Source organism: Podarcis bocagei (genome assembly GCF_964188305.1).
Source record: "Podarcis bocagei genome assembly, chromosome: 16".
NCBI classification, from domain to species: Eukaryota; Metazoa; Chordata; class Lepidosauria; order Squamata; family Lacertidae; genus Podarcis; species Podarcis bocagei.
In genome coordinates this window covers 44,021,842-44,041,093 of record NC_138142.1, presented here as the reverse complement: position 1 = coordinate 44,041,093, position 19,252 = coordinate 44,021,842, and the positions used below count along the sequence as shown (strand labels likewise).

Below are 19,252 nucleotides of genomic sequence, written 5' to 3'. Positions count from 1 at the left end.
GCCAGCAGCCTGGCACATATCAGCAGGAGAAGCCCAGTTTCCAGCCCACAGACTGGGGGATAAGAAGGGGCAGTCCAGGGGAAGTGCTGTAGATGCCACCATGCCACTGTGGTTAGAGTATAGGACTAGCACCGGGGAGAGACCTGGGTTCAAATCCCCACTCGGCCCTGAAGTTTCCTGGGTGTGAACTTGGCCAGTCACTGCCTCTCTTAGCCTGACCTACCTCTCAAGGTTGCTGTTGTTGTTGTGGGGACTAAATGAGGAAGGGGGAAACCACACATGTCACCTTGAGCTACTTGGAGGGAAAAGGGCGATGTATAAATGTCATAAATCAGTGGTTCCCAATTAGCTAAGCATTGCAGACCCCCTGTTTTTTAAAAGCCAAGCCATGGACGCCATACTTTTTTTGTGGGGGAAACTGATATCTCTGTGGTAGCCACAGACCACCCCCCGGGGTCTGCAGATCACCAGTTTGGAACCACTGTCCTAAATCAATATTGCAGAGGGGGCACTACAGAGACAGAGACAGCTGCCAGTAATACAACAACGTTATGTCATAAAAAGCATAATATCACTAGAACGTAACACTATGACCAAGCTGTTAATTTAGCATCTATTGACATTTAAGCAAAATAGGGTAGGTCAAGAAAAAGAGACTCCAGTGACTTCACACCCGAAAGGAGCCCCAAAGCTGAGTACCTTTGCAGGCTGTGATTTAGCTGATTCCTACGTTGCAGAGGAAAGGGACGCGGGTGGCGCTGTGGGTTAAACCACAGAGCCTAGGAATTGCCGATCAGAAGGTCGGTGGTTCGAATCCCCGCGACGGGGTGAGCTCCCATTGTTCGGTCCCTGCTCCTGCCAACCTAGCAGTTCGAAAGCACAAAAGTGCAAGGAGATAAATAGGTACCACTCCGGCAGGAAGGTAAACGGCGTTTCCATGCACTGCTCTGGTTCGCCAGAAGCAGCTTAGTCCTGCCGGCCACATGACCCGGAAGCTGTATGCTGGCTCCCTCGGCCAATAGAGCGAGATGAGCGCTGCAACCCCAGAGTCGTTCGCGACTGAACCTACTTTGCATAGGCGGTTGGACTAGATGACTCTGGGAGTCCCTCCAAATCTATAGTTCTGTGATTCTATGAACTTTCACACATACACAACCCACCACACACACACACACACACACACACACACACACACACACACTATTTTATGCCCAGCCAAAAACTTGTCCCTCTCTTTCGAGTTCCTTATTAACTTGAATTCTCTTAATGATTTGTTTTTATATTTTTCTTGCGAACTCCTTACTCTGGGTTCTTAGGGCTTGCTATGGGGAGGCAGGTGCAAAAAATGCCCCCCCAACAGCCCACCCCATGGCAAACCCAGACAGCCTTTCTCTCCTGCCACCTCTGTCTTCCCCTTCAGCAGATTCTGCCCTGGCCCAGAGGTGGCAGGCCAGCCACTGAGTTCTCCTTGCACTTCCTGCTGGCAAAGCTTTGCTCAGGTGCCCCCCAGGAGGAATGACTCTCTCCCTCCCCCCTCTCCCCCCAGGTATGATCCAGGCCCTTGGGGGCTTCTTCACTTATTTTGTCATCCTGGCCGAAAATGGCTTCCTCCCGTCCACCTTGCTGGGCATCCGCTTGGACTGGGACGACCGCTCCAAAAACGACCTGGAAGACAGCTATGGGCAGGAGTGGGTGAGTGGGGAGCCCTCTTATTACTGAGGGGGCCTCTGCATGGAGATGCAACATCATCCCTCTTCCTCATTTTAAAGATTTTTTTCTTTTAATACAGCAGCATTGACATCATAGTTTAGAGGTCCTGGGCCCTAAGGAAGTCAGACTATCCTCCACCAGAGCCAGGGCCTTCTCAGTGGTGGCTCCAACCTGGTGGAATGCTCTGTCCCAGGAGACCAGGGCCCTTCAGGATTTAACCTCCTTCCGCCGGGCCTGTAAGACAGAGCTATTCCGCCTGGCCTTTAATTTGAATTCAGCCTGATCTTTTATTCCCCGTCCTTCCCTTTTTATGAAGATTACCCGCTCTGGGATCCCACAGCTAATTCTCCCCTGGTCTCCTTGCTGGCCCAAGTAGGACTAATTTAGCCAGCTAGCCCTGGTGATCATCAAATGTTTATTGGATGGATTTCCCCCCTAAATTGATTTTTGTATCCTGAATTATTATTCACGTTTTATACTGTATTTTATGTTGTTTTTTGTTGCATCAATTAAGTGTTTTAAATTTGTTGTTAGCCGCCCTGAGCCCGGTTTTCTGAACCGGGAAGGGCAGGGTATAAATAACTTATTATTATTATTATTATTATTATTATTATTATTATTATTATTATTATTATTCTTCCCTCTATTCTTCTTGTCACCTGCTGGAAATATTTTTGTTTAAGCCTGTCCTGACGTATAGAAAGCCAATGGCATGTTTTAATCTGTTTTTCGTCTGTTGTTATTTTTAACTTTTTGAAAGTTTTAAATCACAGTTGTTGCTTTTTTTATTGTGATGGTTTTATTGCTTTATCCTCTTTGGAGACAGAGTGGGGTGGGGCCCCCGTCGGGTGTTTTTGAGCTGCGATTCCCACCTTGCAGGGAGAGTTTGAAGCAGGGGAGCCCAACAGTTTTGTGGTTCTCTCTCTCTCCGCAGACCTACGAGCAGCGGAAGGTGGTGGAGTTCACCTGCCACACGGCCTTCTTCGCCAGCATCGTGGTGGTACAGTGGGCCGACCTGATCATCTGCAAGACCAGGAGGAACTCTGTCTTCCAGCAAGGCATGAAGTAAGTCCCGGCCTCACCCAAAAATAGATACGCATCTGAACTTGGAGGTTCGATGTACCTCTCCTGGGATGTGGGTGGCCCTGGGGTCTGAACCACCAAGCCTCTTGGGCTTGCCAGTCGGAAGGTCGGCAGTTCGGATCCCCACAACGGAAGTGAGCTCCCATTACTCGGTCCCTGCTCCTGCCAACCAAGCAGTTCAAAAGCACACCAGTGCAAATAGATAAATAGGTACCACTCCAGCGGGAAGGTAAACGGCATTTCCATGTGCTGCTCTGGTTTGCCAGAAGTGGCTTAGTCCTGCTGGCCACATGACCTGGAAGCTGTATGCCGGCTCCCTCGGCCAGTAAAGCGAGATGAGCACCGCAACCCCAGAGTCATCCGTGACTGGACCTAATGGTCGGGGTCCCTTTACCTTTTAAATGACAGTAAAGAATCATCTCAAAATTTGTTCGGATACAAGTGTTTCCAGAGAGCAGAGGCAGCCCCATGCTTTGTCCCCACCCAAACACTATTTTGCTCTTCGCATTCATTTCAGCCACAAATCTTTAAAAACCCTAAATTAATATAGCACATCTGAGAGCAAAAACTCAGGATGTTGTATGTTTCAAAGGGGACGCAGGTGGTGCTATGGTTTAAACCACAGAGCCTAGGACTTGCTGATCAGAAAGTCGCGGTTCGAATCCCCGCGACGGGGTGAGCTCCCGTTGCTCGGTCCCTGCTCCTGCCAACCTAGCAGTTCGAAAGCACCTCAAAGTGCAAGTAGATAAAGAGGTACCACTCCGGCGGGAAGGTAAACAGTGTTTCCATGTGCTGCTCCAGTTTCTGCCACAGCGTTCTGTTGCGCCAGAAGCGGTTTAGTCCTGCTGGCCACATGACCTGGAAAGCTGTCTGCAAACAAACACCGGATCTCTCGGCCTGAAAGCGAGATGAGCGCTGCAACCCCATAGTTGCCTTTGACTGGACTTAACCATCCAGGAGTCCTTTAGGTAAAGGGTAAAGGGACCCCTGACTGTTAGGTCCAGTCGCAGACGACTCTGGGTTTGCGGCGCTCATCTCATTTTATTGGCTGAGGGAGCCGGCGTACAGCTTCCGGGTCACGTGGCCAGCATGACTAAGCCGCTTCTGGCAAACCAGAGCAGCGCACGGAAACGCCGTTTACCTTCCCGCCGGAACGGCACTTATTTATCTAGTTGCACTTTGACGTGCTTTCGAACTGCTAGGTTGGCAGGAGCAGGGACCGAACAACGGGAGCTCACCCTGTCGTGGGGATTCAAACCGCCGGCCTTCTGATCGGCAAGCCCTAGGCTCTGTGGTTTAACCCACAGCGCCACTCGTGTTCCGTACCTTTCCTTTTTTGACCCTGGTTCATAGCCAACTAATCCCTGATCACAGAAACCTAGAACTGTGAAGTTGTAAGGGACCCCCAACGCTTATCCAGTCACCCCCCTGCGTTGCAGGACTCGCAGCTAAAGCACTCCTAGCAGGTGCCCATCCATCAGAATATAGGAAACTGCCTTATCCCACGTCACACCCTTGCTATACATCGAGCTCAGAATGGTCTGCACTGACTGGCAGCAGCCAAAGAAAGTCTTTGGGGCTTCAGGCAGCTTCCTGCGTTGTTCCTACACGATGTGAGCAGGAGCAAGCTGGGGGGTGGAGCGTGCCCCTAGTGGTACTCAGTCCTCCTGAGCTCCTTCCTTGTGACCCCCACCCCACCCTCCTCTCTCTTTTCTCCTCCAGGAACAAGATCCTGATCTTCGGCCTCCTGGAAGAGACAGCCTTGGCCGCTTTCCTCTCCTACTGCCCTGGGATGGGGGTGGCTTTGCGCATGTACCCACTCAAGTAAGCTCCTTGTCCAGACCTGGTGGGGTTGGATCAGCGAGTGAGGGGGGGGCTTTGTCTCTGCCCTTTACCCCTCTCTAGAGCAGAGCTCAGGCTTCTAGGGCGCATCCATTCATTTGCACGTCAATCTATCTATCTCTATCATCATTCATTCATTCATTCATTCATTTACACAAATATTTGTATACCGCTGCGTCATCAAAAAATACCTCCAAGTGGTTTAAAATGCAATACCACACAATAAAATCCATTTTTAAAAAATGAATCAGACATCAATGAACAATCGTGGGAAGATGTCTTCTTAAGCAGCTGCTGAATAGAAAATGTTTTCAGCCGGCATTTAAGATGTTAAAGACGGAAGGCGTGCCTGCTTAATCTCTAGTGGCAGGGAGTTCCACAGGGCCAGGCTGATGACGGCACTAAAAGGCCCGTTCCCCCTCGTTGCCAAATGAGCCTCACCACAAAAAAAGTTTCAGAGAAATTTGCACAGAAGTGGTAACGAATTCCCGTGGAAAATTCGCAGACTGATGTGGAGGGAGCTGAATTTTAAGATTGGCCGGAGGAGAAAGTGAGAGGCTTTGGAAACTGGCAGATTTGCCCGTCTCCTGTCTTGCACTGCGCTCACAACCTAAATCCTCGGCTGTGCCCACTTCTGCCCACTAATCCCTTTAAGAGCCAAGTTCTTGAGGCGGCCCCATCTGCCAGGATCTGGCAAGGCCTCAGCGCCAGGAGGGGGCAGCTTGGCAGCTGCTGATCAGGAGAAGGCAGAGAGAAAAGCTCCTCTCCGTCTCTCGTGATAACACTGGAACTCACGGGCGCCCATGGAAGCTGAAGGATGGAAGTCTCAGGGCAGAGAAAAGAAAGTCCTTCTCCATCCCGTGTGCGGTGGAACTGTGGAACTCCCTCTCGCAGGAGATTATTATTATTATTATTATTATTATTATTATTATTATTATTATTATTATTATTATTATTATAAAAATATTCCTTCCAGTAGCACCTTAAAGACCAACTAAGTTAGTTCTTGGTATAAGCTTTCGTGTGCATGCACACTTCTTCAGATACACTGAAACAGAAGTTGCCAGATCCTTCTATATAGTGAGAAGGTGGGGAGGGGTATTACTCAGAAGGGTGGTGGGAATGGGAGATTGGCAGATAGCTGAGATGAGCCTGTTGACGACTCTTAACGACTGTATCTGAAGAAGTGTGCATGCACACAAAAGCTCATACCAAGAACTAACTTAGTTGGTCTTTAAGGTGCTACTGGAAGGAATTTTTTTATTTTGACTATGGCAGACCAACACGGCTACCTATCTGTAACTATTATTATTATTATTATTTATACCCCGCCCTCCCCGGCCAGAGCCAGGCTCAGGGCGGCTAACACCAATAAAATAAAATCACAGTAAAAACATAATAGGGGGGACAGAGAGGGAGGGGGGAACAACCCAATCTAAAATACAGGTTAAAATGCAATTTAAAATGCAGCCTCGTTTTAAAAGTAGCCCATAGATCAAGACCGTAAGAGGAGGGAAGCATAAGGGTCAGACTGAGTCCAAACCCAAGGTCCAGGAGGAACAGCTCCGTCTTGCAGGCCCTACGGAAAGATGTCAAGTCCCGCAGGGCCCTGGTCTCTTGTGACAGAGTGTTCCACCACGTCGGGGCCAGTGCTGAAAAGGCCCTGGCCCTAGTTGAGACCAGTCTAACCCCCTTGTGACTTGGGACCTCCAAGGTGTTGTTATTTGTGGACCTTAAGGTCCTCCGCAGGGCAGACCAGGAGAGGTGGTCCCATAGGTACGTGGGTCCCAGGCTGAGATAGTGATGGCACCGAAAGAGGATTAGGGGCTGGGGGAGGGGGGAGGGGGAGGGGGGATGAAGGCTCCCTGAGTCACTTCAAAAAAAATTCAAAAAATGAAAAAAAATGGGATATGATTTATAACGAATTGAAAAAACTGTTTAAATATACCTTCCCCCCAAAAAACCGGAAGCCTTTTTGCTGGGGTTGATAGGAGATGAAATAAGAAAAGCAGACCATAGACTGTTTATGTACGCTACGACTGCCGCCAGAATCTTAGTAGCCCAAAAATGGAAAACTCAGGAAATACCAACACTAATGGGGGGGCAGACAAAAATGGTTGAATATGTAGAATTAGCAAAACTGATCCACAGGATCCATAACCAAGAGGAATCAAAGTTCAAAAATGAATGGAATATATAGGTAATAACTGTAGAAGTTTAAAGACTGTAGTAGGATTAAAATAAATTTTGTGATGTGCTACTAATATCCTGCGAAAAAAGAGAAAGTTCAATATGAAAGCCTGTTGGAGGGAGGGATGGAAGTCTGTGCGCGATAGAGCGTTTTGAAAATAAGTAGACATATGATTGTTGAATTTTAGAGTATTTATTTTGTTTGTGTATGTTAAGGAAAACTCAGGAAAAAGCATTTGGGGGGGAAAAACCAAAGCGCTTCTCTCCCTCCCTCCCTCTCTCCTCTCCAGGGTCACCTGGTGGTTCTGCGCTTTCCCGTACAGCCTCCTCATTTTCATCTACGACGAAGTCAGGAAGCTCCTCATACGCCGCTACCCTGGCGGTGAGTGTCGTTCTGGACCCCCAACCCAAAAAGGATGTGCAGAGCTTCCCTCGGGGCCCCCCCAGTTGGCCGCCGTGAAAATGGGAGGCCGGACTGGGTGGACCCCCGTCTTAGGCTCCGATGGGCAAATGACCGGAGGATGAATCGACCGGTGGCTTCTAGCCACAATGGCTGCGTCCTCCGTCCTCTGTCGGAGGCAGGGCACCTCTGAATGCCAGGGAACGCTGATGTGCTGGTCCCGTGGGTTACCTGAGAGGCGAGGTCCAAGTCCGGTCCATGGTCAAGGTGCAACGGGGAGGCAGTCCGTAGTAGCTGAAGCTGGGTGCAAGGCAGGGAGTCGGGTGAAGTCAGGAACAGGCATGCAAGTGTTGTAAACAAAAATTGCCCTTTTCCCTTATGGGGTACCCAAGAGCCCATATAGAGTCCTTGCATAGGTTCCCTATTGGTAGGAGAGAATAACAGAGGCCAAGCAGAGAATATTGAGAAGCAAAGCAGCTAGTAAGCCTGATCTTTATTGATCTGTTGCAACAGGGTGCTCCCCTCACCCGCAGGAGAGGAGGAGGACCCAGAAAAATGGCATGCAAGGCCTTATAAAGACTTTTGAAATTCCCATCCTGTAGATCAAGACCACCCCCAGAAACATCATACATATATCACAGAAGGGGTGTAACCTAAGACCACCCCTCAGATACATCACAGAAAAGGCGGTCTAAAACAGAAATTTGAATATTGTTTTTCTCCTGTTGTTGTTTATCTCCTGTCTGGCAGGTTACTTGACTGGATTTCCTGGGGAGCCTGGCTAGTCTTTTGTAATGATAAATACCGTATTTTTTGCACCATAACACTCACTTTTTTCCTCCTAGAAAGTAAGGGGAAATGTCTGTGCATGTTATGGAGGGAATGCCTATGGGTGGCATGCCTACGGATTTTCCTCCTCTAAAAACTACGTGCGTGTTATGGTCGGGTGCGTGTTATAGAGCGAAAAATATGGTACTTAGTTCCTGGCCATGTTACAGGCTCACACCCTATTCAAACACAGACATACCCTTAAGACAGGATTTGTGAAGGAAAAGATAATGGGGAGGCTTTTCCATTTTGACCTTGCAGAGAAATATTTGGTCAGTTTAGGAATCAAAATGGTTCTAGGTTGGCCTTCCTGTGCTGATCTATGTATGTGCTTGGTTGGTACACTTATGAACTTTACCATATATCTAAGGCCATAAAATTCCTATCACACAAGCAGGGAGCCAGGGCGGGTCAGGAGCTCAGGCAGGAGAGCAGGACAGGGTTCAGGCAGGAACTAGCAACCAACAATGTTGCTCCCACAACCTGGACTGGGGCTGGCCGGCTTTTATCTGCCCCGAGGCATAGGGCGGCCCCGATCCTCAGGTGACTCGCCTCTCCTGGCCTTAAGGCGAGCACTCCTCCTGCGGAAACTCAGCTCCCTCCGCCTCTCTGCCCTGAGCCTCTGCAGCTCAGGAGAGGCTGGAGGGTGACCGGACCCAGAGGCAACCTCCGCTTCCTCTGATGGGGCTGAGAGTGGGGCACCTGCAGGCAATGGGTCCTCCATCACCTCAGGAGCCAGAGCAGACTCAGCTGGTGTCTGCACCTGAGAATCCAGCACAGGTGAGGACCCTTCAGGCTCAAGCCCCAGCTGGTTCTGGAGGCGGGGACTCCTGTGCAGGCTGGGATCCCTCCGGTTCAGCCTCCGAGTCTGAATCCCAGGCCATCACACCTCAAGTTGGCTTGATCCAGCAGCCAGGCACTCCCTATGGGGGGCTCCTGGGCAGCAGAACCTCCAGTCCCAGTGGCAGTCTGCCCTGAAAATCAAGATAATGGGGGGACACAAATGGAGAGGTGCCATTGCCCTCGGGTCCTGTCAGTGGGTTTCCCGCTGGCTGGTCTCTGTGGGAGCAGGAGTCTCCCTTGGGCCTGATCCAGCAGCTCTTTGGATGTGCCTATGGAGCCTCCAGCTCCAGAGGCAGTCTATCTCGATTCCTGGGTTCTCAGGGGCTTTTTGGCCACTGTGGCCCAGGGCTGTGGGGCAAAGGGGTCTCCTTTGGCCTGATCCGGCCGCTGCAACACCCTCCTCATGTTCTCATGCAAGTGGATCTTTTCCCAACTCAACCGTCTGTTCCAGGTGGTTTCATGTTTAATAGGTTATTGTATTTTAATATTCCATTGGAAGCCGCCCAGAGTGGTTGGAGAAACCCGGCCAGATGGGCAGGGTATAAATAAATTATTATTATTATTATTACTATTACTATTACTATTATTATTATTATTATTATTATTATTATTATTATTATTCCACACACACACACTAACTCTTCTCTCTCTCTCTCTCCTCCCTCTTCCTTTCCCAGGCTGGGTGGAAAAGGAGACCTACTACTAAAGGCAGCAAGCCACCCCCTCCTTACAACCTGTAGTCGAAAGCCAGGCGATGTAGTCAGAAAGAGGCAATAAAAGTTAATTTAACCTGTTCTCCAGGCCTCGCCCCTTGCTGTCCCTCCGGAAGAGGAGACCCTCGTGGGGCCAGGAAAAGCGAGGAGTCTCACACCTCTTGCATGGTTGGAAGTGGGGGCTGCGGGGGCAAATCAAAATAATCTGGCGGGTGTTGTGTTTGGGGCCACAGCGACCGGCCTGTTGAAACCCAGTGGGTGGGGAGCTCATCGAATTGTAGAGTTGCAAGGGACCCCCAAAGGTCATCTATCCCAACCCCATGCAATGCAGGAATCACAGCTCCTGATTCCATTCCCTGGGCAGGCTAGCTGTATCCCAGGTGAACGCAGAGCAGTGTGCGCCTTCGCGCCCCCACCCCCCTACCCCCCCCACCCTGCCTGCCAGCTGCCGTTGGCCCCAGACCCGTTCCTAAGTGCCCCAGGTGCTAATGGCACAGAAAGGGGATCTGGGCAGCCGGTATAAAAATAAGACTCTGGATCAGCAGAAAGGGCCGAAATAGTGTCAGAGCTCACTTAAGCTGCAGGGCCCCGGGGCGGCATTTGTGGCTGATTAAAATAACAGCAGCTGTCCCCAGCCAAGTGTTGCAGCGAGGGTTAAAAATAGCCCCAGCCGAGGCATCACTGGCCTTAAGGGCCACTGCAGGATGGAAAGGAGGAGGCAGCAGCAGCGGCAGCAGCAGCCCTGGACAGGTCCAGGCGTCTGGGCTGCACTCCGCGTGGTTCCCTTAAGACATTGTGCGGGGATGGACTGGGTGAGCTTTGGGTGCCCTTCACACGCCACACGTTGTGTGATTCCAAGGAAGAGGAAAACCTCTCCTTACGCAGGGCTGGAGCTCCGTGGCAGAGCAGGTGCGGTTTCTGAAACCCTCGAGAGCCACCTGCCAGTCAGTGCAGACAACATGTAGCTAGGTGGACTTGATAAGGCAGCTCCCTAAAACCTTTTCGTTGCGGCAACAGGGGGGTGCAGCTGTGACACCCCCAAAGACAAAGGTTAACTGTTTGCATGTGTGTGTGTTTGTCGCCTTCTGTTCCAAGGTACGTGCGCCCCCACCCTGCGCAGAAACAATTAGAATCCTGATAATGAGGTAGAGAGGGGGGCTGCGTCATTTGCAGGGCTGCAAACGGAACTGTTATTTATTACGTTCCTTTCTTGCCTATCTCGGGGGAAAGCATTCCGCAATCAGGGAGCCACCATTGAAAAGGCCAGACTTCATCCTGCCACTTCTGGGTCTGTTTGGAGAACTAAGTAAGGCCCGAGACCTGCCCCCCACCCCCCCAAAAGGTGGCCATGATCAGGAGTCCAACCAAGGTGTTTCAGCACAGCTGCTGGAAACTGGCAAATGGCCCCAGGTACAATCGACAACAATGAGGCCTAGCAACGTGCGTGGCAGGTTTTAAAGAAAAGCAGTAAACCCTGTGGATTCTGCAGAAAGTGTCGCTGTGGCCAGGGTCTTTGCATCTCCCACCCGAGGGATTCGATTTCTCAGAATTAGAGAGGTGAAAGGTACCTAAAGGGCATCTAGCCCTGGAACGCAGGAGTCACAGTTTACCAGCTCTCGAACGCAGGCCTTTGTCTGCTAAGCCTGAAATGCGTCTGCTGTCTTCAAAACAGCAGGAGAAGGAATTGCAGGAGCCAGGGGCCTCCAGCGAGAGAGGAGGAGGCTGATATGCAAAACAGCGCTTATTCCACACAACCCAAGAGCCCCTCGCAAAGGGGGCTATTAATCAGGAATGGCAGGTGGATATTGGCAAACACCAGTGCAGGGAAGAGTTCGTTCCCCAGGCTAATAACAAGACTAGCCAGGAGAAGTAGGGAATGTGGCAGGCTAAGACAGGCAGGCGTGGCCAGAATCAGCAGTCAGCATGTGGTCAGGAACAAACTGTGACCGAACCTTGCAGGCAAACATCAGCATAAATATTTGTACGTGCCACCCCAATCTCTGAGTGGTGAGAGATTCCAGGGGTCCCGGCGCTTACTCAGGTTCAGTTTCCTTGGAATGAGGTTCAGCAGAGACTGTGGTGTCTTTAGAATATCTGGTTTTCTTTACATATATATACCACCCAAGCATAAGATGGAGAGGCTTTCTCCTCCAGGAAACACAACCCCACTTCTGACACCAGTGTTGCGCACCGGCCCAGTCTCTGAGCAGCGAGAAAGTTCAGGGGTTCCAGTTGCTTACCGGGTTCGGTTTCTTTGCAGTAAGGGACAGGGTGTGGTGTCTTTAGGATATACGGTTTTATTTGCACATATATACAACCTGAGCACAGGGTGGAGAGGCTCACAGCATCAACACCCAAAAAGATCTCGCTTCTCCATTAGTCTCTGCTTTGGGGCAAACAGGTCTCTGGGTCTCCCACTTCCAGCCTGCTTTCTGAGCAACTCTCTCACACACAACACTGACTATCATTCTCCTACTCAGCAGGTAGGTGAGTGGAGGGTGGGGGCAGGGGAGGGGAAAGACCCACCAATTTTGCCCGAGGGCACAGAACATTTTTGGTTATCCTAGTCTTGGTTGCCTAGACAAAAGGGCTGGGAATGTCCGTAGGTGATTAACCTGGAGCCTTCCGCGTGCCAAGCTCTCCTACTGAGATGTGGCCTTTACCCTAAGCATAAAGTAAGATTCTAGTCCTCATGCTTCTGAATTAAGGGCTGGTTTAAACAGGCACTTCAGAAGCTGCCTTTTCCCGGAGTTTGGTCCATCTGGCTCAGTCCTGCCTACCTACACTGGCTGGCAGCCGCGGCTCTGCACCTGGGACACTGTGTGGAAAAGCCACGCACCCCAGGGCCACCGACTCTCCAGTCCCCACCCCAAAAAACAAATCCGCTTTGGGTACAAGATGTGCTCTGCAGGCAGGGAGGGGCGGGGGGGGCGTCTTCCAGGAGCCCTGGAGGTGCTGACTGCGGTGAGCCCAAAATAGAGAGGGTGGCGGGTGGGCCTGCGAGGCAGAGCGAAGGTAGAGGGAGAGAGAAGGAGCTGGGCGGCGGGGGGGGGGGGGGCTTGCTCAGGTTTCGTTTGCTGGAGGGGCTTAAATATCCACCTGGGGTTAAAAATAAGGATGCTCAGGCTCCTGCAGGTCATTTGAAACCAGCCTTGGCTCTGCAAGGTGTGGAGGGGGGGACAGGGGGGGGACAAATTTGGGGAGGGGGTTGGATGGGAGGGCCTGGAGCCTGCCGGGTGGTTGAGTGGTGGGTGCTGGACATTTCAGGGGGGGTATTATTTACTTTCTTTGGACACTCTCTGTGGCACAGACACCCCTCCCCAAAGCCCCCCACCCCAGATTCCTGTCTCAGGAATTTATTGATTGATTGGTTTCATAATACTTATAAACCTCTTTCTTTTAAAAAAAAAAAACAATTCACAAAAGCAATTCACACAAAAAACCACAGTGAAATTGTCAATTTGAAAAACAGCTAAAGGCAAGTAATTTAAAAACATAAAAAATAAACATGTGTTCAAACACACGACTGGATATAGGCTTTGCCTAAACAAAAATGTTTTCACTATGCACCAAAAAGAGTACAGCAAAGAAGATGTCTGCCTGGTGTCCACAGGCAGGGAGTTCCAGAGGACCATGCAAAAAGATCAGTTTCAAAGAAGCGTGGAACGAGGATTGTGAGACCAGGTCTGCAGGTTGCAGGTGGCAAGGCGATCTTGCAGGTGGACCAGTCCCAAGCAGGTGAGGGGTTTGTAGAAAACACCTTGAACTTGGGTGGCAGCGCTGGGTAATGGGAGTTGCCTGTCCAGCAAGCTGCCTGATCTTGCAAGAAAAGGGTTTGATGTACGAACACCTTGAACCTGGCCTGGTAGGGCACATGCATCACACATATTGGGAGGACAACAACTATTTAAAACATGCAAAAAAAAATTAAGATGCAACAATAAGCTAAAAAACCAGGTTAAAGCACATGTCAGCATCCCTACATATCTAGGCAGGCTTGCCTAACAAGAATGTTTTTAGCAGAAGCAGTACCGGGAAGGTGCATGGATGAGGCAGGGAGTTCCAAAGTCTGGGTGCTGCCACACTAAAAGAGCGATTTCTTAAGAATGCAGAGCTAGTGCTAGTAGTGCAGATCAAAGCAGTTGCGTGAGCACATGTGAGGTAAGGCAATATTGCAAATTGGTCCCAAATTGCTAAGGGCTTTGCATCCTATTAGTAATCCCTTGAACTTTGCCCGGTATCACACATGTATCACTCAGGTCAGGATAAGGGCAGAGGAGGCCCCCCTCACAGGTCAGACCCCCATAGGGCTGGGGTAGCCGGTGGGGTGCCCTCTGGAAGGGCCTGGACTCCAACAACCCCACGAGTCAACGGGGCCATCGCCCAGGGAGGGGGAGGACAGTATCAGGAGTTGGCTGTCCAGCAAGCTGCCTGAACTTGCAAGAAAAGCTTTGGGTGGGGCTTAGGAGGCAACTAACCTGTGGCCTCCCAGGTGTCGCTCGACTCCAGCTCCTATCCCCATCCCTGACCCCCTGGCCATGTGGGCTGGGGCTGGGGTCACCACGCTGGCCACCCCTGACTTCTACGGACTCCACCACCTAGCTTTCAGGAGGGGCTCCTCTGCCCCCTACCTGCGGATGCTGCCAGCGGGGTTGGACCTAAGTTCTTCTGCTTGTGAGGCAGGTGCTGCACCATGGAACTACGGCCCGCCCCTGCTGGCTGTGCGTCACAGCACCAAAGCGTCACTCTTCCTGTCCAGCCCAGCGCCAGGCGTCAATCAACGCGGTGGCTGGGTGCAAAGAGGAACAGGCGAGGGCCCAGACGCAGTCAGCTCCCTGCGTTTAGACCTTTGATTTATGGCGCCCTGGATTCCCAGGCCTGGCGGGCTCCTTGTGCTGCCCGTCTCCCATCCACTGAGGGCCTCCAAGTGGCGGCATCCTGCTCTCTTCAAGGACCAAAGAAGAGGCCAGCGCAGAATTCGTCTGCATTGTCTATCTGTGGCTTGCAGCCAGACTGGCTGTCACCAGAGGATGGGGAGAAATGCGGGGCGTTTTTCTGAGTGTCCACTTTAAGAAGGCCTTGCCTATTTCAAGGGAAACATCGACTCATTCAGTACGAACAACGGGAGCTAAGAGGCTGCCGGATCAGACCAAAGGGAGCCCATCTAGTCCAGCCGCCTGTTCTCTCAGTGCCTGTGGGAAACCCGTGGACAAGATCCAAACACAGGAGCAACTCTTGCCTCCTGTGTTTCCCAGCAAATGGTGTTCAGAATCATGGCCAAGAGCCTTCGATAGCCCTCTCCTCCTCCACAAATTTGTCCAATCCTCTTTTAAATGAATGAATTTTATTATTTCGGTCACAGACCAGTTCCAGCCCACATACAATATCAAGGAAGTCATAAAACACCATAGGGATACATTTGAATTTTCAATTAGGTATAACAGGGACAATACAGATATTTGTTGTTTAGTCGTTTAGTCGTGTCCGCCTCTTCGTGACCCCCTGGACCAGACCATGCCAGGCCCTCCTGTCTTCCACTGCCTCCCGCAGTTTGGTCAAACTCATGCTGGTAGCTTCGAGAACACTGTCCCACCATCTCGTCCTCTGTCATCCCCTTCTCCTTGTGCCCTCCATCTTTCCCAACATCAGGGTCTTTCCCAGGGAGTCTTCTCTTCTCATGAGGTGGCCAAAGTCTTGGAGCCTCAGCTTCAGGATCTGTCCTTCCAGTGAGCACTCAGGGCTGATTTCCTTCAGAATGGAGAGGTTTGATCTTCTTGCAGTCCATGGGACTCTCAAGAGTCTCCTCCAGCACCAGAATTCAAAAGCATCCGTTCTTCGGCGGTCAGCTGTCTTTATGGTCCAGCTCTCACTTCCATACATCACGACTGGGAAAACCAGAGCTTTAACTATACGGACCTTTGTTGGCAAGGTGCTGTCTCTGCTTTTTACACAATAGGGATACATTTGAATTTGCAATTAGGTATAACAGGGACAATACAGATATAACAACAGTTTAAAAATATATAAATTAAAACTTAGTCACTAATATATAACCTAAAATTATCATTTAAAACCTTAATCATTATGATAGCACAGCTTATTCCCTAAGTTTTATGGCAATCACACAGAATTTGGCTACCCTTAACGTGATCGCAGGATCCTTGTCCTCTACCAGGGATTTATCCTCTTTTAAAGTTATCCTTGGTGCACATCACTGGATGCTGGGAGAGGGGCTTCCATAGTTTAATTATGAATTGCACAAAGAAGAACTTTATTTTCTCTGTCCCGAATCTTCCAACATTCAGCTTCATTGGACGTCCGCCACTTCTAGTGTTATCAGAGAGGAAAAGTTTTCTCTGTCTGCTTTCTCCGTGCAATTTGTTGTTGTTGAGTTGTTTAGTTGTGTCCGCCTCTTCGTGACCCCCTGGACCAGAGCACGCCAGGCACTCCTGTCTTCCACTGCCTCCCACAATTTGGTCAAACTCATGCTGGAAGCTTCGAGAACACTGTCCCACCATCTCGTCCTCTGCTGTCCCCTTCTCCTTGGGCCCTCCATCTTTCCCAACATCAGGGTCTTTTCCAGGGAGTCTTCTCTTCTCATGAGGTGGCCAAAGTCTTCGAGCCTCAGCTTCAGGATCTGTCCTTCCAGTGTGCACTCAGGGCTGATTTACTTCAGAATGGAGAGGTTGGATCTTCTTGCAGTCGATGGGACTCTCAAGAGTCTCCCCCATGGCTAAAGTGGTACCTCAGGTTAAGAACGGACCTCCAGAACGAATTAAGTTCGAAACCAGAGGTACCACTGTTCACAAGGCCGTCTACAAGCTGAAGAAACAACAAAATAGACAAAGACCACATGCCTCACAGCAATAGCAATGTCACCTCTGCGAATTTGATTTTATTTGTCGCTGCTTGCCTGTGTACAGCCATTACTGATAGCCTTCTTTGCTTCTACAGACACGATATCCTCATTCTCTGCACAGATCTTGGATCTTTAGATGACCCAAAGTAAGATTTAGCCTTGCCTTATGGATCCATAGTGTTAAACCACCACTTGGTTCGTTGCTTTGCTGTGTTGTGAAATGCTTTGATTATTCAATAATTTCTCAACAAAGGCCCAAGCCACGGGTGAGAGCGCCCAGCGGGATGACATTTTGCCACTTTGCACAGAAAGAACATGGAAAACAAAGCAATTTGCAGGTGCCACTTGCAGGAATGCCCACGGCGTGCCAGTGAGCCTTCAAAGCTGGCGCCCCCCCCCCCCTGGCTTTGCAGAAATAAAATGGATCGGGCCCTAATGCTTTGCCACGTTCTCAGATGGCAGCGCAAACAGGCACAGCTGTGAAATTGAGGGAGGTGTGGTGAAAGAAGGGGTGCTGGCCCCCAGCCACGCTTCTCCCCTCTCCCATCATCCCCCCTGCTGAGCACCCAGAAAGGCCCCCCCTCCCTCAGAGAGAGAGAGGGAGGGAGAGAGAGAGGCTCATGGCTCTGTAATCTGAAGGCAGCTCCAGTTACCTTGGCATCTGCTGACATGCCAGCCTCCGTCTTGCAGACTGGGACGGGCGAGGGAGCCAGAAAGAGATTACTTTTCCACCCTGCTGAAATGGAAGGAATGGACAGTGTGTGTGTGTGTGTGTGTGTGTGTGTGTGTGTGTGTGTGTGTTAAACGGAAAGAAATAGAGTTATGGGGTTGGGAACCTGAAAGCTCATCTAGTCCAGCCCCCAGCAATGAAGGAATCGCAACCAAGGGATCCCTGACAGGCGCCCATTCAGTCTCCATTGAACTGGAGAGTTGAAAGGGACCCTGGGGCTCCGCAGTCCAAGACGACAGGCCTGGAATATAGGAACCATAGGAATATAGGCTCCTTTTTATTATTATTTTTGTGCAAAAGAGGGGAATAATCTCAACACCCCTTTGCAGGGCTGAGATCCAGCAACTTGGATAAAGAGTCTTCCGTGAACTTGGTGATCTCCTCTCTTGGTGAGACCAAATATTCACGTTCACTGCGCCGTCATTTCAGGCTGGTTAGGATAATTGAGGCTAATTCAAGTAATTTGGGTTAGAGAATTCAGTTTTTTTAAATTTTCCACAAGACGTACATTATTGATATTCATTCTTCTTATTGGTAACTTTCCTGTTTCATCTTTCTTTCTTTTTTGTAAACCACTTTGAGATTTGTTCATGGTTCGGCTATCAATTTGGTGTACAAATCTGACGTGGGGGGGGGGGAGAATAAATGAACAAAACAGAAACAGGAGAGGTAAATGGACGGTGTCCGCTTTTTCTTCCCCCTTGTTCGAAATGGAAATCAATCTGGCGAATACAATAAACGTTCACTGCTGTTGCTGCTTTGCAGCCCACAAATGTCGTGCAAATGATTACGTTCCACTTGGAATAATGTAATGAAAACGTAAGTTACGTAATCAATTGCAATATTTTTCATTCCCCTTTCCAGCAGCTGCAAGTTGCAAATTTCATTCTTCCAAAAAAACCACATTTAAAATTGAGGGGGGAAATTGCAGAAATGTATTCGGAGGGGGAGTTTGATCTGTATTTTTTTTCAAAAAGTATGTGCGTGTTACGTTGCCATCCTATGTGCATCTACTGAGAAGTAAATCCCATTGACCAAAAATTGTCCAAGAGGTGCTGCCACGCCCCTCCCTCCGAAAAATGCTTTTATTTGCAATTTCTCTGGATGCTTTTAAGTTGGGCAGCGATTCTAGGCGATACCAAGACCTGTTTCTTCTCCACGTGAGAAACCTGCGCCTTTTCCAGCAGGCCAACATTTCCCTCACTCTGGCTCAACTGCCTGAAAAAAACCCGCAGTCCTCTAAGCCAAGCAGCTAGACCTCTTGAAGGCCTTCTCCCCCCCCCCTTCCAATGGGGCACAAGATGGCTTCCGCCGCAGGAGGGCTGACTTCTCCTGCGGATGGTGTCTCTGTGTGGGGACATCAGCCGTACAGTAGCCTCCCCTGACACAAGCAAGAGGCGCTCTCCAGCGGAGCGGATCCCTTTACGCCCCGGGATGAGGACATTGTCCCTGAAACCTGGCATCCCTCCCCATGGAAGGGGTGACGTCGGCCGGCTGGAAGAAAGCGAGGAAGAGGAGGAGGAGGGGCAGGTGGGGAGGAGAGGGGCTGCAGGGAGACCATTCTCAGACCCGGACACATCCCCAGCGCACAGCCTTATCCGACCACCTCCCGTGTAATTCAAGAACACCCAAAAGAGAGAGAGAGAGAGAGAGAGAGAGAGAGAGAGAGAGAGAGAGCCTTCCTTTCTGGGCCCCGTACAGTATCTCCCCCCCCCAAACCCAACGCTCTCTAATTTCCCTGCCATCCGCATAAGTCCATCTTGATTTACCTCCGACTCATCGTCTCTTATTTTTAGACCTCCTCCAAGCCTCCAGGCCTTCCCACCCGGCCTCACATACCTCCCCTCCATAGTTCCCCCTCCTCCTTAATATGGCAATAAGGAGAGGCCGTCAAATATCAGCCTCGGAGAGAGGGGGACCTGGCCAAGGTGAGGCCCTGGTAATAAACCAGAGGCAGGTGGTTTGGTCGGGCAGGTGAGGGTTCAGAGGCTCCCCGGCCCGGGATGCAGGTGGCTGTTGTTCAGGGCGGGGGCCCCTCCATCTCCCATATACAT

At 50.4% G+C, this 19,252-nt stretch overlaps 2 protein-coding genes and 1 long non-coding RNA gene across 3 annotated transcripts in view; 2 read left to right on the top strand and 1 right to left on the bottom strand.

Annotated features, from left to right (window-relative positions):
* Positions 1–9,691, top strand: part of LOC308575072 (sodium/potassium-transporting ATPase subunit alpha-2) — a 49,637-nt gene extending 39,946 nt beyond the window's left edge. Inside the window, exons 19-23 of the mRNA XM_081173508.1 lie at positions 1,547–1,692; positions 2,645–2,775; positions 4,516–4,617; positions 7,116–7,207; positions 9,574–9,691. Coding sequence (XP_081029634.1) covers positions 1,547–1,692; positions 2,645–2,775; positions 4,516–4,617; positions 7,116–7,207; positions 9,574–9,602 — 500 coding nt within the window. The 3' untranslated portion in view covers positions 9,603–9,691. The remainder of the gene's footprint in view (positions 1–1,546; positions 1,693–2,644; positions 2,776–4,515; positions 4,618–7,115; positions 7,208–9,573) is intronic.
* Positions 1–19,252, top strand: part of LOC308575124 (uncharacterized protein) — a 467,635-nt gene that overhangs the window by 365,929 nt on the left and 82,454 nt on the right. The gene's annotated exons all lie outside the window — the stretch shown is intronic.
* Positions 1–19,252, bottom strand: part of LOC308575370 — a 131,061-nt gene that overhangs the window by 48,158 nt on the left and 63,651 nt on the right. The gene's annotated exons all lie outside the window — the stretch shown is intronic.